General features: G+C 43.1%; 1 protein-coding gene across 4 annotated transcripts in view; it reads right to left on the reverse strand.

Annotated features, from left to right (window-relative positions):
• The window catches only part of NLRP3 (NLR family pyrin domain containing 3), a 79431-nt gene extending 57727 nt beyond the window's left edge, over positions 1-21704 (reverse strand). Inside the window, exons 1-7 of one of the 4 annotated variants that reach the window (XM_070414121.1) lie at positions 21428-21704; positions 20237-20242; positions 14559-14663; positions 12377-14147; positions 9569-9739; positions 5691-5861; positions 3084-3254 (exon numbers count right to left, since the gene is read on the reverse strand). In XM_070414121.1, the coding sequence (XP_070270222.1) occupies positions 3084-3254; positions 5691-5861; positions 9569-9739; positions 12377-14147; positions 14559-14663; positions 20237-20242; positions 21428-21704 (2672 nt within the window). The remainder of the gene's footprint in view (positions 1-3083; positions 3255-5690; positions 5862-9568; positions 9740-12376; positions 14148-14558; positions 14664-20236; positions 20243-21427) is intronic. The other 3 variants (XM_070414122.1, XM_070414123.1, XM_070414124.1) reach the window with 3 other exon arrangements.
• Positions 21705-24999: the final 3295 nt, after the last annotated feature.

Raw genomic sequence — 24999 nt, forward strand, 5'->3', positions numbered from 1 at the left:
AGAATGGAATAGGCTCACTTTAATGTATGATTTATCTTGGAGGATATTAATCGAATCCTCCAAGAAGCCCTGCTTATGCAAATAAGGTCCATACAGAAAATGATAACTCCACCAGGAACAGAGGCCATCCTATCTTCTAATCCTAACTGGGACTATGATTCAGAGGATGTGAGATAGACCACAGATCACATGCTTTCTTTGCCTCCTGAAGGGAATAAAAGCCTCCCAAAAGAAATCTGTTAATAATAATGAATTGGCAACCATTGACCAAGGTCCCCAAGAAAATCCCACCACCTTCATAGAAAGGATAAGGAAAGCTTTGATTAAGTGCACCAAACTAGATCCCAATGATCCAGTTGGAGCTATTGTCCTGAAAGACAAATTCATGACCCAATCAGCCCCTGATATTAGGAGGAAAGACAGATATTAGAAATAGGACCAGCTACTCCCACAGAAGGGATGTTAAAAGTAGAATCTTTGATATTTTACAACAGTGATCCAAGAGGATGAAGAGAAGGCTTTAGAAAATGAAAAGCACAAAGAGAAAAGTCAGGCACAGCTTCTTTTCACCCTAAAAGAACAGAGGCTGATGATGCCACAGAAGGGAAAACCCAAAAGTTCTCCTCCCGGCAATTGCCATAAATTCGGGCAGCCCAGATGGAAAAGGGAGTGCCCTAGGAAGTTGCCTACTCAAAAAATGTGCCCCCTCTGCCTCAAATTCAGCCACTGGAAGAAGAACTATCCCGGGACCCAGAAGGTCCCTAGACCAAAACCTACCCACACAATGGCCTTGAAATCAAGGGGTCCTGTGCCCCAGTTGGCTCCTACTAGGAACACCATCATTGAAGCGACAGAGGCAATGGTAACCCTCAAAGTGGCAGGAAGGTACATTAATTTCCTTTTGGACATGGAGCCACCTTCTCTGTGCCAACCTCCTGTAGTGCTCTCTATCTTCCTTCAGCAGAATTATACAAGGAGTAGATGTAAAAATCCTAAGCAAAATACTTTACACTACCTTTAAATTGCCTATGGGGAGCAACTACCTTTTATTTTTAAGCCCTAGCTTTTAAAGAAATATTTGCATTGATTTTTTTTTTTGAGAGAGAGGAAGGGAAAGGGAGAGAAACATCCATCGGCTGCCTCCAGCATGCCCCCTACTGGGGGTTGAGTTCACAACCGAGGCATGTGCCCTGACCAGAAATTGAATTAGCAATCTTTCGGTGCACCAGACAATGCCTAAACAACTGAGCCACACCAGCCAGGGAGGGAGCAACTACTTTTGTGCACCAATTCCTAATTTTGACAGAATGTCCCATTCCATTGTTAGGGAAAGATGTTTTAAGTAAAGTGAAAACCTTAGTGATTTTTTTCAAGAGATACTTCAAATCCTATTCCAATTATAACCTTACTTGTAAAAAGGGGAGAGCTGAAATAGATACAGACATAAACCAGGAGCTTAACCTCCAGGTCTGGGCCATGAGAACTCCAGGCTGAGCCCAGAGGGCAAACCTGGCCATGATCAGACTGATGGATCCTAGCAAATTTCCAAATAAATGGCAATATCTTATAAATCCAGAAGAAGGGAAGGGCCCACAAAAGGATATTACAATATTCCTTGGTCACGGACTGCTGATTCCTTGTAATTCTCCCCCTTGCAACACCCCTATCCTACTTATTAGGGAAAAAGAAGGAATATATAGGTTGGTCCAAGATTTATGAACTATTGAAGCTGTAATTCCTATACACCTCATAATACCAAATCCATATACAATTTGGGGAAATTGTCCTTCTCAAACTCAATGATTCTTAGCATTAAACTTGAAAGATACTTTCTTTTGTGTCCCATTAGACCCAAATTGCCAATTCTTGTTTGCCTTTGAATGGACAGATGCCCAGAGACATAAAAACAGCTTACATGGACAGTTCTCTTCCAAGGGTTCAGATAGCCCACATTATTTGGACAGGCCTTGGCAGAGGATTTAAGAGACCTATTATTTGAGGGGTGTGGACAGGTCATCTCATATATGGATAACCTACTGATCTGTTCTCCTATTGAAGAGTTGGGGTGCAAACATATTTTACAAATCCTAAATTTCTGGGCCAAGAGAGGCTTTAAGGTCTCTAAAAATAAGATTTAAATCCTTCAACAAAGAGTAGAGTATCTAGGCTTTATGCTAACTCCTGGAAAAGGAATGCTGTCTTCAGAAAGAATTCAGGCTATCCTAGGTATTCTGGAGCCAACTACCCAAAGACAGCTACGGGCTTTTCCAGGACTCATGGAATACAGTAGATTCTGGATCCCAACATATGGAGGAAAAGCCTGACACTTATATGAGACCCTAAAAGAAAGCAATCAGCAGGAAACAACTAGTTTACAATGTGGAAAAGATCAACAAAGGGCCATCAAAGGCCTAAAGAAGGTTTTGACTCAAAACTCCTCTTTGAGTTTGCCGGACTTTGAAAACCCCTTCTAATTAAAATGATGGCAAGGGATTACATTAGGGGTTTTAACATAGGCCTTGGGACCTACCAAGAGACCAATTGGCTACTTCTCAAAAGAACTGGATACAGTAGCCCAGGCCTGGGCCAATGTCTCAGGGTAGTCACAGCAGCTGCCCCACTCTTAGAGTTAGCTTTTAAATTATCCTTAGGACAAGAAATTACTATGTATGCCTCTCATCAAATAGGACCTTTATTAAATACCAAAGGGCCCCATTGGCTTACTAACAATTGCATGTTACAATATCAGGTCACCTTGACTGAAAACCTTCAAGTGAAAACAGCAAATTGCACAGTCCTGGATCCAACTACCCTAGTGCCTGTATCCAATAAAAAATTGAATGTCTTAGAAACAAGTGGAGAATTGAGAGGAACAATCTCTCTGGGGTGTTTGTTTTTACTCTGAGAGTCGCCAACTCTATAGTCATAAATACCTTACTAGCAGTAGGTAGTATCTTCAAACCCCTCCAGAAATTGTCTCCTTTGTTCTTCACCATCACTCCATCTGAATAACCTCCACATATTCCCAATAATGCATCCTTGAAAAGAAGTTGCTTTTCTGCTGAGACATCATGAATACTTACCCTAGCTTCTGCAGCTTACATTGTGGATGCTTTGCTTTTTCACATAAAATTCCAACTCCTGAGTCTCCCAGGGCATTTTCTCCCAAGTAGAGTCTGGTCAGGGACTGGTTGGTGTTCAGGACGGATGCGAGATCCACACAACAAGCCAATGTGAGACCGCAGTTGACCAACCTTCCACAGAAATGACAGAAAGTCAACACACCTCTCACCCACTCTGCTATGAATCAAGGAAGCACTTGTCCTGTCACTGCCTCTAGCCCAATCCACACATGGAAGAGTGCATCCAAGCTCTATATTAACTTTTTATTTCCTTTTCCTTTGTGTAATAGCAAGTAAACACCTTCTAAATCTATGCTGATACTGCATCTTCCCAGCTCCCTATGTTTATTACTAGTGGCCCGGTGCACAAAATCAGTTCCCGGGGGGGGGGGGTGTCCCTCAGCCCAGCCTGCACCCTCTCTCAATCTGCGACTGCTGGCTCCTAACCACTCACCTGCCTGCCTGCCTGGTTGCCCCTAACTGCCTCTGCCTGCCTGACTGATCACCCCTAACCTCTCTGCCTGCCTGCCTGATCGCCCCCAACTGTCCTCCCCTGCCAGTCTGATCTCACCCCCAACTACTCTCCCCTGCTGGCCTGATCACCCCTAACTGCCTCTGCCTGCCTGATCACCCCTAACTGCCCTCCCCTGCTGGCCAATTTGGTACTGATTGGTTGGTTTCTATGCCAGTCAGTGACTCCAGGCCTATCTCTGGGCCTGATCAGAGAGGTGGGGCTGATCAGCAGCCCCCACAGAGGTCTGGAGAGAAACAGAGGCTTGGCTGCTGGCGAAGCCCAGAGAGAAAGAGAGAGGCAATGGCTGATCAACAGCTACCACAGAAGCTGCGGTTCAGACCCTGCCTCTCTCTCTGGGCCTGATCCGCAGCCCCCTCAGCAGTCAGTGCTGAGTCCCCACGGCAACCCAGCACTGACTGCAGGACTGACTTCTGGTGTTCGGTGGAGCCTTCAGTCGGTCGTTATGGACCCTGGGTTTTTACATATTAGGATTGTGTTGAATATACACAATATACAATTTACCATTGTAAGCATTTTTTAGAGAGAGTGGAGGGAAGGGTGGAGGGAGAGAGAGAGAAAGAGAGACACCGATGTTAGAGAGACACACAGAATGGTTGCCTCCCACATGCACCCCGACAAGGGCTGGGGATTGAGCCTGCAACCAAGGTATGTGCCTTGACCAGGAATCGAACCTAAGACCTGTTGGTTCATGAGCTGATGGTCCAATCAAACTGGCCAGGGCTGTTACCATTTGTAAGTGTATAATTCAGTAGCATTAAGTATATTCACATTGTTGTGCAACCATCACCACCCTCCATCTCCAGAACTTTCTCATTATCCCAAACTAAAACTGTCTCCATTAAATAATAATTCCCAATTCTCCTCCCTCAATCCCTGACAACCACCCTTCTACTTTCTGTCTCTATGACTTTAACCATTCTAGGAACCTCATTTACATAAGAGGACCATATAGAATTTGGCCTTTGTGTCTGGCTTATTTTACTTAGTATAATGTCCAAGGTTTACCCGTGTTTCAGCATGTGTTAGAATTCCTTTTATGGCTGTATTTGTGAATATGCCACATTTTTTAAATCTATCCATTGGTGGACAATTGGGTTGTTTCCCCCTTGGGGCTATTGTGAATAACGCTGCTGAGGACATGTTTGAGTGCCTCATTTCAACTCTTTGGTAATTCAACTTATATGGTAATTCTGTTTAATGTTTTTAGGAATTGACACACTGTTTTCCACAGCAGCTGCAACATTTAACATTCCCACCAACAAAGTATGAGATTTCCACTTTCTCCACATTCTCACCAACACTTGATGTTTTCTGTTTTGTGTTGTTTTATAACAGTGATGGTGAACCTTTTGAGCTCAGCGTGTCAGCATTTTGAAAAACCCTAACTTAACTCTGGTTCTGTGTCACATATAGAAATTTTTTGATATTTGCAACCATAGTAAAACAAAGATTTATATTTTTGATATTTATTTTATATATTTAAATGCCATTTAACAAAGAAAAATCAACCAAAAAAAATGAGTTCGTGTGTCACCTCTGACACGCGTGTCATAGGTTCGCCATCACTGTTTTATAATAACCATCCTAATAGGTGTACATCAACTGTACCATTTTCAAGTGCTTTCTTCCCGTCTTCAAAATTCAAGTGTCTCAGAAGCATTTGGTAAAGGGCTGCACAGAATATTAAGTGTGTGAAATGCTTTAGCACCATTTTTCCTATTCAGTGTTGAGACCAAGGGCCTGTCATGAAGTCCCAAGACTCTTCTAGAGCACTGCATTATACTGGTTGTATTTCTTCAGCTAGGCAGTGAAAACCTTAAAGGCAACATAGTACTTTGACTGAGTTCCCCCTCCAGTGCTTAGCATGTGGCTTTTTCCACAGCAAACACTAACTGATGGAATTACTGACCAATACCTGAGGTAACACAGGGGACATCTGAGCAGCCAAGGCCATCCCCTCACTAACACTCCAGCCTGTGGGAGCTCATTGAGCCACTGTTCATGCTTCTAGGAGGAAATGAGTTCACACTCACCACAGCTTCTTCAGAGTGCAGAATGCATGCCTCAGTCCCACACACACACGTTTGACTCCGCAGTCTGCCAGAGCATTGTGGCTCAGATCTAGTTCCACCAGCATATAGGTGCTACTCAGGACCGAGGAGATGTGGAAACAGCACTGATGGGAAAGGCAACACTGCCTCAACCTTGATGCCAAGCACAGAAACAGAAAGTGTCAGAACACAGCTGCCTCATATTGCCTTCTGGTTTGCACATGTTTTTAGCCTAAACAGGGACACTTGTATTCTCACATTACAAAGGAAAAATCATAATGAAGTTTTTTTAAATTTTATTTTATTGTTTAATGTATTACAAATAGTAGTACATATGTTTCCTTGTTTTCCCCATTGACCTTCCCCTGGCCTCCCCTACAGCTTCCCACCCCCTACCCCCCGCCACAAATGCCCTCACCCGCATAATGAAGTTTTTGAAAAGCTATCAGAACTCCTGAATACAGCCCAAGACATATAGGGAAGTTAGCTCTCTCAGCCTGAGACCACAACTGCTGAGCACCAGGCAGTGAACTCCCTTTGTAAATAATGGTCAATTCTCCAATATATAAATGGCATGTTCCTGTTCTGTAAATAAAAAGGGTAGTGAAGCTGTGGGTTCCACTTCTTTACCACATGCTCTTAACAGTTGAAATTCCCTCAGACAGATGCCAGGCTCTCTAGACTTGTACCCATCTACTTTACTTTGCCAGCCCCATTCTTGCTATTCTGTTCAGTGATTTAATCCCAGATCCCCATCCACACTGGAGGGGCAAGCAGCTCTGATTCTTGATTTGTTTTACACACACACAAACACACATACACTTACTCACCATTATTAAAAATAATGATTTGTCTCTGTCATAGGAAAAAGAGCAATAACCTATTTCCTTTCCAGGCCAATAGTTCAGATATCCTAGAGGTTTCTGGACCACCCTATCTTTCTGTCTCCATCTTCACACCAATTAGAAACAAATGAACCACTAAATATGTATTTATCTGCAAAGCAACTCATTATCACCAACACCTCCCTATTTATGTTTCACTCCCTAGGATCACACAGGGGCATCCAGAGGGGCAATGGGGATAGTAGTGTGGGATGAGGGCAGAGAGGCAGATGAAGTGCCAAACCCAGCCAGAGCCTTCAAGGCAAGAAGGAGTCTTCAAGGCAAAAATTAGAAAGGATTTGTAATTTATCAAGAGAGCAAAGAGATGTACCCCTATGTTCATTGTAGCATTATTTACAGTTGCCAAGATTTGGAAATAGTCCAAATACCCATGAGTAAATGATTGGTTAAAAAAGTTGTGGTACATTTGCACAATGGAATGTATTTTATTGATTTTTTTACAGAGAGGAAGGGAGAGGGATAGAGAGTTAGAAACATCGATGAGAGAGAAACATCAATCAGCTGCCTCCTGCACCCCCCAACCCCACCACCACCACTGGGTATGTGCCTGCAACCAAGATACATGCCCTTGACCAGAATTGAACCTGGGACCTTTCAGTCCGCAGGCCAACGCTCTATCCACTGAGCCAAACTGGTTAGGGTGGACCTGGAAATTTTTATGCTAAGTGAAATAAGCCAGTCAGAGAAAGACAAGTGCCATATGATTTCATTCATATGTAGAATCTAATGAACAAAATAAACTAACAAACAAAATAGAAACACTCTCATAGATAGAGAACAGATTGACAACTATCAGAGGGGTGGGGGGTTGCAGGCCTAGGTGAAAGAGATGAAGGGATTAAGCAAAAACCCCCACAAAATATGGACACAGACAACATTATGGTTATTACCAGAGGGAAAGAGGGTTGGAGAAAGTAAAAGAGGGTATAGGGGGATAAATGGTTATGAAAGGAGACTTAACTTGGGATGGTGAACACACAATACAATATACAGATGATATATTATAGAATTGTACACCAGAAGCCTAGATAATTTTATTAACCAACTTTACCCCAATAAAATCAATTTAAAAAGACTGTATTCCATTTTTAAAAAGTGAAGAGATAGCACTTAAGCAAGTGGAATGTCATGATTAAGGTAGAATTTTTAAAATAACCCTCTGACTTCTGTATGGACAAGGGGTTGGAGTGTAGCAAAAATGGATGCAGGGAGAATAAACAGCCATTCTATTCCTTCAGATATGTATTTTGTTGTGGTGGTTGTTAGACCTCACCTGAGGATAATTTTTGCATTGCTTTTCAGGGAGTGGAAAGGAGGGAGAGAGGGAGAGGGAGAGAGACAAGAGAGAGAGAAACATCGATGTGAGAGAGACACATGTATTGATTGCCTTTCCCCCTCCCCATGTGCCCCAATCAGGGCCAGAGGATGGAACCTGCAACCCATGTGTGTGCCCTTGATCAGAAATTGAACCTGCAACCCTTAAGTGTAAGGGGTGTGTGTGTGTGTGTGAGAGAGAGAGAGAGAGAGAAATAGAGAGGGGGGCTCTAACCACTTAGCCCACCGGTCAGGGCCAGTGTGTATTTTTGAGCACTAATGTGTGCTAAGACACTTCTTAAGGCATTGCAGTGCTAAGCCAGAGGTCCTCAAACTACGGCCCTCGGGCCACATACAAATACTGTATTTGTTCCCGTTTTGTTTTTTTACTTCAAAATAAGATATGTGCAGTGTGCATAGGAATTTGTTCATAGTTTTTTTTAAAACTATAGTCCGGCCCTCCAACGGTCTGAGGGACAGTGAACTGGCCCCCTGTTTAAAAAGTTTGAGGACCCCTGGCTAAGACACTTCTTAAAGCAATGTCAAGATAAACACAAATCCTGCCCTTGGAAGTTGATGATCTTGGAAGCCATTGCAATATCCAAAAAGGTGATTGTGGTTGTTGGATCTGGGCAAGTGGAGTGAAGATGAGGAAAGTTGGACAATGGCTTGTAAAGTAGGCAAAATTGGTAAGACTGGGGATGGGGTGGGTATGATAAGCAAGAGACAAAGGTAAGGCATTTTAGAGTGGTGGGCTGTCAATAGTGCAGCTGTGCTATGGAACAGGGCTGCAGGGATGACCCATACACCCTATGCTCAACTCAGGGCACATGAGTCTGATTCATGTGTGGACTCAAAACAAGCACTTTAGAATAAAGCAATCAGAAATTCCCTGTGACAATTCAATCTGTACAAAATGTCATGATGGGTTCCAGTCCAGTAGCCATCATTGTATGTGATGAAACTCTCAGATTCACATCTATGAGCATGGCCAATGAGGAAATGGAAGCTTTTGAAGGTCATCTCTCTTTTGACCCACCACCAGCAAATGACTTGTTTTCCGTTTCCCTTCATCCTTCTCTATCCAATACTTCCCAAATAACTGGACTCATCTATTCTGCCTTCTCACTTGTCATGGGTTGAATTGTGCTCCCCACAAAAAAATTCATACATTGAAGGTTTAACCACTAGGACCTCAGAGTGTGACTGTATTTGGAGATGGGCTTTTTAAATAGGTCATTATGCTAAAATGAGGTCATTAGAGCAGGTCCTAATCATCCTTGTAAGAAGTGGAGATCAGACATGCAGAAAAAGACCATGTGAGCACATGGGGAGAAGATGCCATTTACACCCAAGGAAACAATCCACAGTAGAAACAAACCCTGCCCAGAACTTCATCTTAAACTTCCAGCCTCCGGGACTGTGAAAAATATATATTTCTGTGTTTTAAGCCTCTCAGTCTGTAGTACATTGCCATGGCAGCCCTTAGAAACTAAAACCACTGATCTGGCCCCTGAGATATTCCTCCAGCTCTCTCTCTCTCTCTCTCTCTCTCTCTCTCTCTCTCTCTCTCTCTCTCTCCACACACACACACACACACACACACACACACACACACACACACCACAGAGAGATTCTTACCACAATCTCTGAATATTACAGCCAGGATTCTGGAGCATTTCACATAACACCTTCATCCCTGCATCCCCCAGGGGATTGCCACTGAGATTCAATTCAGTGAGGTTCTGGTTAGCACCCAGGACAGAGAAGAGGCTCCGACAAATCCTGGAAGTGAGATAGCAGTTCACCCATCTAGAAAGGAAGGAAAAAGCAGAAGAAAAACAGTCTTTAAGAACAGCAAACAAGCTAAGGATCCAGGAGTGCCTGGTACTAATTGAGACAGTGGCCCCCTAGAGATGAAGAAATAAATCACCAAATCAAAGGTTGCCCACCAAGGAGTGAAGAAGGAGGGAGCCTTGGTAATTCTCTTTCATCGTTGATGTTTCTATCCCTCTCTCCCACCCCCATTGGTCAGCTGTCACTCTACTAAGTGATGCAGAGACCAGTTCTCACCCTGGCTGCACAGTGGCATCAGCAGTACTCTCAAAAGTCCCTAGGCCAGGGGTGGGCAACCTTTTTGTGAGTGCGTGCCAAAACCAGCAAAATCTCTGACTCAAAATTCTTCTGCGTGCCAACCCTAATTTTTTGAGAACATGTTACTCCTACTTGATATCTCTTAAGGTGTACATATGTGAAGAACCTTGAAGAAATAATAAAATTCATTCGAGCGACAAAAACACAGTATATGATGATGAAAAATACATTTATTTTTTAATGTAGACATGTACACTGATAGTCTGACAGAAAACTTTATGACTCCGTTTGATATTATCAGTGGGACTTTTGCTGCTGCATCACTGATGACAGAGATTTTACATCAGGTTTATATTTCGTGACCTTCAGAGATATGCACTAGCTACTACTTTCATCTTTCAGGCTACTCCTATTGCAAGACTTAACAAAATTCATCACTGAGAACAAAGATTCACAATTGTAAATGGAAGATTATAAGAGAGGGTTTCGCATACCAGCAAAATTATTGGCATGTCATGTTTGGCACGCCTGTCAGGGGTTGCCCACCCCTGCCCTAGGCCAAGCCACACCCTAGAAATAATATCAGATTCTCGGTGGTAGGACCAGATACACCAATATTTTTAAGATTTTCAGGTGATTCCAATGTGCAGCTATTGTTCAAATGCAGATTCTGACTCCACAGGTCTCTGGTTGGGCCTGCACTTCTTTTTTAAAAAATATTTTACATGTTTTTTATTGATTTCAGAGAGAGGAAGGGGAGGGAGAGAGGGATAGAAACATCAATGATAAGAGAGAATAATTGACCGGTTGCCTCCTGCCAGGGATCGAGTCCCCAACCTGGGCATATGTCCTGACTGGGAATCGAACTGTGATCTCCTGGTCCATAGGTTAATGCTCAACCACTGAGCCACACTGACCAGGCATTGGCCTGCACCTCTAACTGGCACTGAGTGGATGCCCCTGCCACTGGTCCCAAGAAGGTTCTCGAACACATGAAGCAAGCACCTGCCCTCAGAAGAAGGGAGCTGGGATCTGGAGAGACTGCATCAGCCTTTTCATTAGGTGTTTCAGAGTCTCTGTGAGCCTTCCTCACATCTGTGGGTTCTTGGTCAAGTCTTTTAGGGCTTTAATGAGCAGGTCTGCCTCCTTCTCTCTCCATCTACCCCATCTTCTTTCTAGCTATTTGAAACTATTTGCCACTATGGAAGCATATCCCACTGAGCCTCTGCTCTTTTGTCTGGGCTGCCTCTGCCCAACTCGACTCTCTCATGCCCCATTCTTTAGTATCTGGCAGATTGGGAGTTCCCCTTCTGGGTGCCTCAGGTGCATTCTGCAAGTGTTCTTTCCATCGCCCATCTTTCTCAGTCTACCTGCATTTCCCAACTGTCCCCACAACTGAACCTTAAGTCGCTGGGATTAGGACCAGAGGATGGTCCTTGATGACTGCACAATAAAGGTGCTGAAGAGACAGAGAAAATGAATTGAAAATTCATTGCTGCTGATGGAAGAGTCCAGCCTACTTTCTCCTTAATTTTGTCTGATGTCTAGTGTCTTCTACAGAGGTCACACCCATGCACCTTCCCACAGCTATTGTGGTTGTGGCAGTTCCATGCAAGGATTTCAGAAGTTGGGTAACAGCTGCTTCACTGTACCAACCAGCCACGGGCTTCCAACCCCCCAGCACATGGGTGAACAGACTGTGATGTCGTGCTGTTGGTGATAGCCTGATTGCAAGCACAGTGGGGCCTAGGAATGCTCTCTCTTTCTAGCCCTATTTTCCTCAATTTCCCCTTATTGCATTTGTTCCAATGAAGCTGTGTCCTTCCCCATTGTCTCCTACACACACTCTTCCTCAGACCACATTCACATCTTGTTCTTACCAGACTCCACTGCTCAAATCCCTTTACCTTTTACTCCTCTCACCCACATCTCCACCACTCTATCAAGGCAGGCTTCACTCTGAGAAAACTTCATTTGGTGTGCAGTGCTAAGGGCCCTCTGTACTCTGTGATCCTGGAACAGTCACTTGGCTTATTTTGCCCCTTTGGTATTGACTGGCTAATATGAACTAGAATCCCCAAATGAATTATAAGCAATTTGAATTTACAAACACTTTTACTCAGTACTCTATTGTTTCATTGGCTTTTTCTCATCCCATTTGTCGAGCTACCCTTCTTCTATTGCTCAGTGTCTACCAGTGAAGGTATCTACTAGAAATGGTGGTTGCATTGCATTGTTGTGGCAACTGCATTTGAAAGACAGTTGATAAGAGGGGAGAGGGAGCAAGAGCAAAGAAAAAGGTGGCTAAAAAGCAGAGGGCATGTTCTACCACCTGCCTGAAATTGGTTTCCTTACCGATGAGAAGAGGCCATGTGAGGACCTGGGACAACACACTGGTCCACATCAGAGTGTTGAGCTTCCTCCTCCTCTTCCTTCTCCTCTTCCTCCTCCTCCTTGGGCGAGTTATGGAGCAACCTCAAGGAAAGGGATTGCACATTGTGACAGTTCTTGATACAGAAAGAGGAAACCACATGGTCCATTCTGGTGGAGAGATTGATCTCAATTTTGGGGAAGTAGCCCATGGCCTTTTGCACAAAGTCCTCTTCCTGCATCTCATACAAGCAGTAGAACAACTCCAGCTGGCTGGGCTGCATCTTCAGGGTCTTGGCCTTGGCTTTTGCTTCAATCCACTTCAGCAGCTCCAGCCTGATTTGCTGAGAAATCTTACAACTCAGTTTTCTCTCCAAGTAGGACGTTCTCTCCTGGTTTATAAGACCAAAGAGGAAACGAACAACAAAAATCAGATACCCTTTTTCAAATTTGCCGTAGTTTTCAAGAAGAACTGTCATGTCTCTGTTGGGGAGCTCTGGATGACTCTGTGGCATGTTCTTTGCATCCTGCTGTTCCTCTTCTTCCAGCAAGTAGTACATGGCAGCAAAGAACTCCTGGAAAGTCATGTGGATGAAGCTGTAGAATTTCTCACATTCCACTTCCTTTTGGAATAGATTCACCCTCAGGAAAGCAGACACATCTGCCTTCTGCAGGCCATGGTTCCTTAGGTCACCCTCCTCAAACAAGATTTTCTGGTTCCAGATTCCATCTGCAGCCAATGAGCAGAGACCCCGAAGGTTGGCAGAAACGTGGTGCTTCTGGCTTCCTGTTTGTGATTGCAACAAACTGGAGAGAAAGAAGATGTACACTGCAGTGGTGGTCTTGGATGTCTGAGCAAGATTCTTGCCACTGTCCATCTGCTGTTTCAGTCCAGTGCACACGATCCAGCAGACCAGGGGAATAAAGCACATGGTGAAGAGGACCTCATTCTCCTGAATCAACCTAAAGGCTTCCTGGGCTTGCTGTTCATCTGAGAAATACTTGAAAAAATATTCCTTCTTCTTGGCCTCTGAGAAACCCAGGATCTCCACATGCCGCGGACGGTCCAGCAAGTGATGTAGTTTCTCCAGGGCCACAGGCCTCGTGGTGATGATCAACGAGGCCTCAGGAAAGAGCCTCTTTTTGATGAGGCTGCTCAGGAGAATGTCTCCCCGCTCCACCTTCTGCCAGTCTGTGCAGAGCGCCTCTGTGTGCTCATCAAACGCTCCTTGCAGCTCATCAAAGCCATCCATGAGAAAGAGGATCCTGGAAGGCTTCCTCACAATCTTGCATATGGGTGGGTTTGGGTCAGGGCAGCAGCTGACCATCAGGTCCCCCAGGCTCCTCCGTATCCCCAGGCTTACCTCCCGACAGTGGATGTAGAACAAATAGTCAAACTTTCCCTGGTAAAGTTTCTCTGATGCCCAGTCCAACATGATCTTCCTGGCCAGTATTGTTTTCCCAATGCCTGCCGATCCCTGGAACACCACCGTGTGCACAGGTTCAGTGTGTTGATCCTCAGGATCAAACAGCAATTCCAAGTTCATGGAACTCATAGGGCCATCTTGCATCTTGGCCAAGGTCCTACCAATTGCCAGGAGTTCATGCTCCCTCTCCTGCTGGCTCTGATGTTCCTTGATGAGACACAGCCTAGTGTAACGTTTGTTGAGGTTCACGCTTTCACCCAGACGGGCATTCCTGTCTTTGATATACTGGAATCTGCTTCTTACATGATTTCTGTATTTCTTACAGTAATCTATGGCAGAGACACAAAGTTAGACTCTGGGAGAAGCCTGAGCACATCCACCTGAGTTGAGCTCTCAACAGGAGCCTGTGGTGACTGGAGCTAAGAGATGGGGTGCAGTTCCTCTCAACTACTTGGTTATAAATATTCCTATACAGAGTTGATCAGAAGAACAGCAAAGTGCTTTTGTGCTGCCCCCAGCCAAAAATCCTTTTTATTCAGTCTTACTCCCTGAAGGCCATGCCTTTTAAAATCTGAAACACTCAATGGCTTTCCTTGGTTTGGGGCCAGCAAGGAGCCAGGTGAGCATGTATCCATGTCTTCAGCTACAAGGAGCAGGAGCACTTAGGAGGATGACCAGCTTTCCAGTGCCTCCCAGACTACGTCTCCAAACCCAATTGAAAGCACTACCCCCATGATTACCTTCTTTTTTTTTACAAATAGAGATTCTGGAAAGGAACCCCAATAAACCCATCCACTCTTCTTCGAGGCTTTCTTCCCGGCATACCACAGAAACATGTGAATTATCTGAAATTATAAAGAAAAATACACAAAGTGTCAAAAACTAGGACTCCTGCCTAAGGTGATATAATTGAGACTCAGCACCAGGCACAGGTCAAAGGCACCTGCCTGGACATCTGCCAACCCAAAACACAGCTCAGAGTTGCAAATGACAGGTGTGCAGCCAAAGGTCCAGTCAGGGGTGTTCTCCTGGTCCTAATTTCAAAGTAATGGCACTGATCCACCCTCTGAGCATTGTGTACCCACAGAATCCAGTCTCAAAATCTCTCTCCCAGGCCTAGAAAACACCTGGCAAACATGTGGGGCAGGCAGGTTTCTCTGTTCTTCATATGTATTTGGCAGCCAAACCCTCCCCCCACCACCACAATGCTCTGATATTGAGGCCATCTCCATGCTCCCCAATATCCCCAAGATGGCCATGGGCCAGCAGGATCATCCCTCCCTGACCCCAAGTGCCTGGAATTCATCTTACCCTCATTCTAGGTCTTCAAGAGGGAGAATTATATATCTGGTTTACGTCTAACTCAGTGGTGCAGAATCCTGGCTGACTTTAGATTCACCTACAAAGCTTTAAAAATACTTATTTTCAAAAAAACACAAACAAGTGAGTAAAAGAATGAATGCCCTCTGGGAAAAAAAAGTACTGATTTTCAACCCGTGAGAGGTGGGGTCTGGCACCATTACATTTATAAAGTTCCAACCTGCATCCACAGTTGAGAACTACAGATATAAACAGTCACTAAATGACACATTTCAAAGAGGTATGTCCTAGGAGAAATTCAGGGGAATTAGACAGTATGGATAACTTTAAGTGGGCAAGAACCCAAGAGGGACAGGAAGGATTCCTAATAGGCCTCTGCTTCCCCTAATGCAAATGCTATTGGTAACTTGATCACAAAACAAAATCCAAACATTAACTCAAACCAAAACCACAATTTAACTCTTACTTAAAGCCTAATTCTAGCCTAAGCATGTCAAATTCACAGCCAGTGGGTCCTGACAGCAGCAAGTTTGACATGCTTGCTCTAGCCACTCCTCCCACCCCCACTCCCAAAAGAAGTTCTAACTCTAGTAATAATTTTTCTACTCAAAACCCAGATGTGGAAGCTAAGATGTCGTAGTGGTTACGAGCCAGGCTTGAATCAAAGACACACCTGGCGTTGAATCCTGGCCTTGATCCTGATGAGGACACCGCCACAGACAATCAGAACTTCTTACAGGCTCATTTCACATTGTTGGGCAATCAATTCCAGAATTCTTGCAAAAACTGAGAATCTATGCCCATTAAATAATTTTCCATTCCCCTCTCCCTGTAGCCCCCAGCAACCACCATTTTCTGTGCCTACTCTTGTAGTATTTCTCTTTTAGTGACTGGCTTATTGCCCTTAGTATAATGAAATTGAAAGTTCATTTGAAAGTGCTGGCCTCATGGGGTTCTTGTGAAAAATGAACAAAATCGCTGAAACCGGTTTGGCTCAGTGGATAGAGCGTCAGACTGCGGACTGAAAGGTCCCAGGTTTGATTCCGGTCAAGGGCATGTACCTGGGTTGTGGGCACATCCCCAGTAGGAGATGTGCAGGAGGCAGCTGATCGATGTTTCTCTCTCATCGATGTTTCTAACTCTCTATCTCTCTCCCTTCCTCTCTGTAAAAAAATCAATAAAATATATTTTTTTAAAAATGAACAAAATCTATAAAAACTACTTAATGAACTACTTCTGCAACTATGATTTAACTTTAATTTGGTTACTAAGTAGGTAAGTACTGACACAATTATAATTGTGTTATGTGAACACCCACAGATATGCACCCTCCTGATGCTCCCATGTCATTTTCTCTTCCCTGTCACACCCACATTGGTGCCCTGCCTTGCCATGCTTCCTCTGATCTGCGGGTTCATTTATATCTTTCCTTTTCACTAGCTCAAAGTCATCATCCTATGATTTTCTAGATTCCTCTGAGCCTTCCCTGTGCTCTTCCCTGGCTCAGAACACCAAGTCAAAGGAAGAACCTCACCCCTACCCTATCCACAAAAAGGAAGACAATATTTTGCCCTTCACATGCCCAAAGTAATGGTTATAAAAGAGGGTTTTCTACACACATCGCATAGCTCTGTAAGGTGAGAGGTTGCCCCTGAGCCAGAGCCTGTTAGCCATGCAAACAGACAAATAATTTGATGGAGACCTGGAGGAAGTTTCAGACACGGAAAAGATTTGGATAAAGTGGAACTAATCAGGGAAGTTTCCTAGGGGTACATGAGCCCTGACTTGGGTTTCTAAAGGAGTTAGAAAAAAGAAAAGTGCTTTCGTCCACCTTCTCCTAGCATTATCAAAAGAGGAGGAAGCCAAGAAAAATAAATGAAATTATTTAAAAAACAAACTTATCAACTTTGATGCATCAAAGGATATCATTAACAGAGTAAAAAGGCAACCAATGTAGAGACCAAAAAAACAATACAAAAGATCAACAAAACCAAGACCTGGTTCTTTGAAAGGATAAACGAGATTGATGAACCTCTAGCCAGGCTCACCAAGAAGCAAAGAGAGAGGACCCAAATAAACAAAATCAGAAATGAAAGAGGTGAAGTAACAACCGATCCCACAGAAATACAAATCATTATGAAAAAATACTATGAACAACTCTATTCCAACAAAATGGACAACCTAGATGAAATGAACATATTCTCAGAAAAATACAAGCTCCCAAAACTCAATCAAGAAGAATCAAAAAACCTGAATAGGCCATTAACTACAAAATAAATTGAAGCAGTGATCAGAAATCTTCCAGCAAACAAAAGCCCTCGTCCTAATGGCTTTACAGGGGAGTTCTACCAAGCATTCAAAGAAGAACTAAAACCTATACTCCTCAGACTATCCCAAAAAATTCAAGAGGAAGGCACACTTCCAGCTCTTTCTATGAAGCCAGCATTACCCTAATCCCAAAACCAGATAAAGACACCACACAAAAAAAAGAGAACTACAAGCCAATATCCTTAATGAACATAGAAGCTAAAATCCTCAACAGAATTCTAGCAAACCAGATGCAGCATTACATTAGAAAGATCATACACCATGACCAACTGGGATTTATTCCTGGAATGCAAGAATTGTACAATATCTACAAATCAATAAATGTGATACATCACATAAACAAACTGAGAGACAAAAATCACATAATCATATCAATTGATGCAGAAAAAGCATTTGACAAAATCCAACACCATTTCTTAATAAAAACTCTTAGAAAAGTGGGAATAGAGGGATCATACCTCAACATAATAAAAACCTTATATGACAAACCTACAGCCAACATCATATTCAATGGAGAAAAACTAAACTCATTTCCCCTAAGAACAGGAACAAGACAGGGATGCCCACTTTCACCAGTCCTGTTCAACATAGTACTGGAAGTGCTAGCGATAGCAATTAGACAAGAAGAAGAAATAAAAGGCATCCAAATTGGAAAAGAAGAAGTAAAATTGTCCTTATATGCAGATGACATGATACTATACATAGAAAACCCCAAAGACTCCATCAAAAAACTACTAGACCTAATAAATGAATTTGACAATGTAGCAGGATACAAAATTAACACCCAGATATCTATGGCCTTTTTATACACCAATAATGAACTCACAGAAAGAGAAATGAAAAAAACAATCCCATTTACCATTACACCAAAAAATTAAGATAGATAGGAATAAACTTAACTACAGACGTAAAAAATGTGTACTCGGAAAACTACAGGACATTGAAAAAAGAGACAGAGGAAGACATAAACAAATGGAAGAACATACCATGTTATTGGATTGGTAGGATCAATATTGTCAAAATGTCCATACTATCCATAGCAATTTTTAGATTCAATGCAATCCCCATTAAAATACCAACAGCATATTTCACAGACTTAGTAAAAACTCGCCAAAAATTCATCTGGAATTAAAAAAAAAAAACACCCAGCATAGCCACAGCAATCCTGAGAAAGAAGAATAAAGTTGGAGGGATCACAATACCAGATATCAAGCTATATTACCAAGCCACGGTTCTCAATACTGCCTGGTACTGGCACAAGAACAGACACATAGACCAATGGAACAGAACAGAGAACCCAGAAATTGACCCAAGCCATTATGCTCAATTAATATTTGACAAAGGAGGCAAGAGCATACAATGGAGTCAAGACAGTCTCTTCCATAAATGGTGCTGAGAAATTTGGTCAGATACATGCAAAAAAATGAAACTAGATCACCAACTTACACCATACACAAAAACAAACTGAAAATGGCTAAAGGACTTGAATCTACCATGGGAAACCATAAAAATCCTATAAGACTCCATAGGCAGCAAAATCGCAGACATATGTCGTAGCAATATCTTTACAGACACAGCTCCTAGGGCAATGGAGACTAAGGAGAAAATAAACAAATGGGACTACATCAAAATAAAAAGCTTCTGCACAGCAAAAGAAACCATCAACAAAACAACAAGAAAGACCACTGCATGGAATAACATATTTGCCAATGTTATCTCTGATAAGGGTTGAATCTCCAAAATTTATAGGAAACTCATACTACTTAGCAAAAGGAAGATAAACAATCCAATCAAAAAATGGGCAAAGGATCTTAATAGACACTTTTTGAAAAAGGACACACAGAAGGCCCAGGGACATATGAAAACATGCTCAAAGTCACTAATCATCTGAGAGATGCAAATCAAAACAATAATGAGGTACCATCTCACACCAGTCAGAATGGCTATCATCAACAAAGCAACAAACAACAAGTGCTGGTGAGTATGTGGAGAAAAAGAAACCCTCCTGCACTGCCGGTGGGAGTGCAGACTGGGGTAGCCACTGTGGGAGACATTATGGAGTGTCCTCAAAAAGTTAAAAATGGAACTCCCATTTGACCCAGTAATCGCACTTCTAGGACTATAGCTTAAGAAACTGGAAACACCAATCAGAAAGGATTTATGCACCCCTATGTTCATAGCAGCACAATTTATAATAGCTAAGATTTGGAAACAACCTAAGTGCCCATCAGCAGATGAGTGGATTAAAAAACTGTGGTACATCTACACAATGGAATACTATGCCGCTATAAAAAAGAAGGAACTTTTACCATTTGCAACAGCATGGATGGAACTGGAGAGCATTATGCTAAGCAAAATAAGCCAGTTGGAGAAAGATAAATATAACATGATCTCGTGCATATGTGGGATATAATGATCAACAAAATCTGATGAACAAGAATAGATCCAGAGAAATGATAGGGGAGGGGGGGTTAGAGAGCAACCAAAGCACTTGTATGAATGCATATCAGCATAACCAATGGATACAGACACTGGGGCAGTGGGGGTTTGCCTGGGGTGGGAATGGCTGTGGGCAGGGGTGTGGGGGTCAATTGGGGAAAAAGGAGACATATGTAAAACTTTAGACAATAAATAAGTATGTTTTTAAAAAGACAACCCATGGATGGAATGGGAGAAAATATTTGCAAATCATATATCTAACTAGAGGCCCGGTGCACCAAAATTTGTGTACTGGCGGGAGGGGGAGGGGGAGGATGTCCCTCAGCCTGACCTGTGCCTTCTCACAATCTGGGACCCTCGGGAGAACCACCTGCTGGCTTAGGCCGGCTCCCCGGGTGGCAGATGGCAGGCCTGGATCCTGCGCTGGGTCACCGGGGCGGGGCAGCGGATCGCACTGCCACCCTCTCCGCCGCCCCAGGTCACATATGGCAGGCCTAGATGGCAGATGGCGGCGTGGCAGGCTGCGGATTGCGCTGTCCCACCCCACCTGCAGTATGCAAATTTAACGGTCATCTTTGTTGGATTAATTTGCATACTCTTCTGATTGGCTGGTGGGCGTAGCAAAGGTACGGTCAATTAGCATCTTTGTCTTTTATTAGTATAGCTAGGGGCTTACTATCCAGGATATATAAAGAACTCCTGCAAGTCAACAACAACAAACCAAGCAACTCAATTGAAATATGGCAAAAGGAATAGGCATTCCTTCAAAGATTAAATGCCAACAAGCACATGAAAATGCACTCAATATCACTAATTAATAGGGAAATGCAAATCAAAACCAAAATGAGATAGCATCTCACACCCACTAAGTTAGCTACTATTAAATAAAATATAAAATAAGTGTGGTGATGATATAGAGAAATTCTAACCTTTGTGCACTGCTGGTGGAAGTATAAAGTGGTACAGACACCATGGAAAACAGTATGACAGTTCTTCAACAAAATTAAACATAGAATTACCATATAATTGAGTAATTCCACTTCTGGGCATATACCCAAAGAGTTTAAATTTGTACACCCACATTCATTCCAGCATTATTCACAATAATGCAAAGCTAGAAGCAATCTGAATACCCATTGATAAGTAATCCCACTTCTAGGACTATATCCCAAGGTATAGAAATACCATGGAATATTACTCTGCCTTAAAAAGGAATGAAATATTGTCTTATGTGACAACCTGGGTGACAAATTCTCCACATATAAAAGGTACCTAGAGGAGTCAAATTCATAGAGACAGAAAGTAGGTGGTGGATGCCAGGAGCTGAAGGAAGGGGATGAATAATTGTTTAATCGGTATAGCATTTTGCAAGATGAAAAAGAATTCTGTCAATTAATTGTATAGCATCATGAATGTGTTGAATACTAAAGAAACATACACTTAAAGAAGGTTAAGATGGTAAATTTTATATTGTGTGTATATCATATCACAATTAAAACAGTTACTGTCTTCTTCTACTCACCCCATTCTGGCTCATCCCTCTTGGCTTTCTCATAAAGGTCTCTCCTATTGATTGCAGCAAAAATCCAGACTGCCATGGCCCATGCCTTCTCCTCCCCATTGAAGTCAATCATAAGGGTGGCTAGATCCACAGGATCTGCTTTCTCCGTCTGGCCCCGAGGAAGTGCAATGCAGCCCTTCTGAGGAGGATAGTCTTCTAAGTGCATCTTGAACTTCTTCAAGTCCATGTCCTCCAGGTCCTCCAGGTAATGGGCCAGCTTGCAGCGGATGCTGGCCATGCTTGTCTGAAGCCCTGGTCAGGGCCTTTGGGCATAGGTCCACACTGAGAAAGAGGGGTGAAAAGAGCATATGGGTAAGGCGAGTCTCTTTCAAAGTTCACCCTCAGAGAGAACTAAATGATCAAAAAGTAGGAAGACAGAAAGAAAAAATATGTCACTGAACTGTAATGAATTCCATCGGAAGTTTTGAAAAATAAGCCTAATACCTAACCAGACAATTTTATTCTTGGCTCAACTCGAGTGCCCTGAGCCATAGAAGAAAAGCATTCCTGTGGAGAGAAACAATAATTAGACCCACAAATATAGTCACACCAGCACAGTGGTGGATGCCCAGGACTGCATCATGGTGCCACTTCTGTGGGTCACCAGGAGAGTGTGGGTCACACTAATGACTGGGCTACAATCTTGGGCAAACTTCAGTTGCCTCATCTATAAAATGACAGAGTGAAAAAAAATGGTTCTTAAGTTTGTTCTAACAGAAGGACTCTGGTTCCTTGTTTCTCTGTTGACCTGAAGAAAAATGAATGGGGAGCAAAAAAAGAAGACCCAAATATGAGTAATTAAGGAAATACTGGAGAGATGAGAGAGTGCACAGTGGGAGGAGGAAGGCATGGTCTGAGACTGTCCTTCTGACAACCCACTGATGGAGAAAAACTTCAGTGAGACGAAAATTGGGTGCACAGGGGAACAATGAACATAAATCTCTTTAATGTCGCCTGTAAAATGTGATTATAATAATTAGTGTAACTCACACTGATTGAGTATGTCATGGACTAGGCATGGCTCTGATGCTTCCTCCCATCTCACCTGCACAAAGCCTTGTGAGGTGCTTGTATACCTCACCCCATTTGATTGAAGTGGAGACCAAGACAGAAAGATGAAGCTAGGTAGGGACAAAGCCAGAATTGAGACTGGACTCTTAGATTTCTTAGCTCATGCCTCTAATCTGCACTTTTTACAGCCTGAAAAGGTGTGAGACCATTGGCTCCATTACTTAACTGTTATCTCTGCCAGATAAGAACAGAAATGATCAAAGACAGTAAGAGAGATGGTTAAAAGGCAAGGACACTTTTCCAGCCTTTATCACACATAGACTTTCTTTTTCTTTTTTACATTTTTAAAAATTTATTGTTGATACTAATTCAGATGTCCCTGTTTTCTCCCCCTTTACCCACTTCCTATCACACAGACTTTCATTATTGAGCTCACCAACTCAATTTTCCTAATTAGATTTCAAGTTCCACAAAGACTAGAAACCAGTTCTTTCACTCTCCTAGGTTTTGTTTGGGATTTTCCCCTTCATATAACTGAGTTGAGAAAAGCAAATCAGGCAAAGCCATAAATGATAATCACAGAGTGAGTGTCCAAATCATGATTCATGATAACCATAGTTTGATGTTCGACCTCAAACATGCTCATCACTCTTCTTTTAGTTCCATCCTTGCCTCTCCACTTCTGGCCTCACAATCCACCCAAGTCCATCCCCTATGCATTTGTGGGAGGGGGTGGGAGGTATCTTCAGATCCATCAGCTATGCAGACCTCCCTATCTACCCCACCCAGCGATTTCCAACAGGTGAACCACAAGTATTTTTAAAACATGCAATACCTGACCTCTTTTCCCTTAGATCAGGGGTGGGGAAACTTTTTCCTGCCAAGGGCCGTTTGGGTATTTATAACATCATTCCTGGGCCATACAAAATTATCAACTTAAAAATTAGCCTGCTATATTTGGTCAAACATTTAATTAACTCACCTCTACTAGGACCAGACCAAATGATTTCTCAGGCCTTATATGGCCTGAGGGCTGAACATCCCCCATCTCTGCCTTAGATTGTCAAATTAAAAAATGACAACAGCCCTGGCCTGTGCTTCTAAGGGGTTAGAGGGTCAGCCTGTGCACCCAAGGGCCACGGGTTTGATTCCTGGTCAAGAGCACATACCTTGGTTGTGGTTTCACTCCCTGCCCCCAGTCAGAACGTGTACAGAAGGCATCCAGTCGATGTGTCTCTCTCACATAGATGTTTCTCTCTCTCTCTCTCTCTCTCTCTCTCTCTCTCTCTCTCTCTCTCTCTTTCTCCTTCCCTTCCTTCTTCTACTCTCTCTGAAGAGCAATGGAGAAAACATTCTCAGGTGAGAATTAACAACAACAAAAAATAATGACAACAGCCAACACAATAGCCATCTGGTGTGAATGAATCAAAATTATATCCACTTTTTGTCAGATTGGCAAAAAATATATTTTTTGGTGTGCTGCAGAATTTTAGTAACCAGTTTACTAGTATGTGGGCCATGAGATGAGAAAGATTGAAAATTACTGACCCCACCAACCTTTCCATCCACATCAGGACTCCAACTCTCCTCCATGCTCCCCTAATCCTAACCCTAGTGCACTTGCCATGACCTTAGCAAATCAATGGGAGCCCTGGGATAAGCTGTGATGCTGCTCCTGTCCCTACACACACACACACACACACACACACACACACACACACACAGAGCCCACATAATGATAAATACAAAAGAACATTTCATAAGCTTTGTTGAAAGATACACAGGAGGCTGGCAGAAGAAATCCCTAGTCTAGTTCTGGTCCTAAAAACTCTTCCCATTCCTCCCCAGGCCCATTCGGCCACCCTGTTCCATGAAGCTGGACTCACCCAAAAGCTGGACTCACAAAGATGTCGACCTCAGGAACAGCCCAAGAGGAAACCTGATAAATTTATAGTTGTCCCAGCCCAGCAGGAGCAGGAAGGATGTGGTCTCAGTGTGGAGTGAACAAGATTGCATCACAGGCAAAGGCAGAGACTAACCGTTAGTCACATCACAGGGTCTGGCCTCTCTACGTAGCCACCAGGGTGGTGTGGGGGTGAAGGGAGAAGCAGTGATGTGTGTTGTGAGGGCAAAGAGGAGTGGGATGGGATCCCACCGGGCTGGTGAGTAGGGGATCAAGAGGGAGAGTGTGACCCACAGAACCAGTGCTCTCTAAGACTATGGAAGCAGCAGCAGACAGTGCAGTTTTTCTCCATTGCCTGTTATTTTTAAGCACCTTATTAAGGTAAATATACACTGTGACACCATCACCATCAATGCCAAAAACACATTTTTACCTCCCAAAGTTTCCTTCCACATAATGATGATATATGTATGTGTGTAGGGCACTGAACATAAGGCCTACCCTTTCAACAAATAGTGAGTACACAATACAGTATTATTATATTTAGGCACTGTACTGTGCAGTAGACCTCTACAACTTAGTCATCTTGTATAACAGAAACTGTACCTATGGGTTCAAC

The sequence above is a fragment of the Myotis yumanensis genome, unplaced genomic scaffold (assembly GCF_028538775.1).
Source record: "Myotis yumanensis isolate MYYU_CA2020_CCGP unplaced genomic scaffold, mMyoYum1.0.hap1 SCAF_5, whole genome shotgun sequence".
NCBI classification, from domain to species: Eukaryota; Metazoa; Chordata; class Mammalia; order Chiroptera; family Vespertilionidae; genus Myotis; species Myotis yumanensis.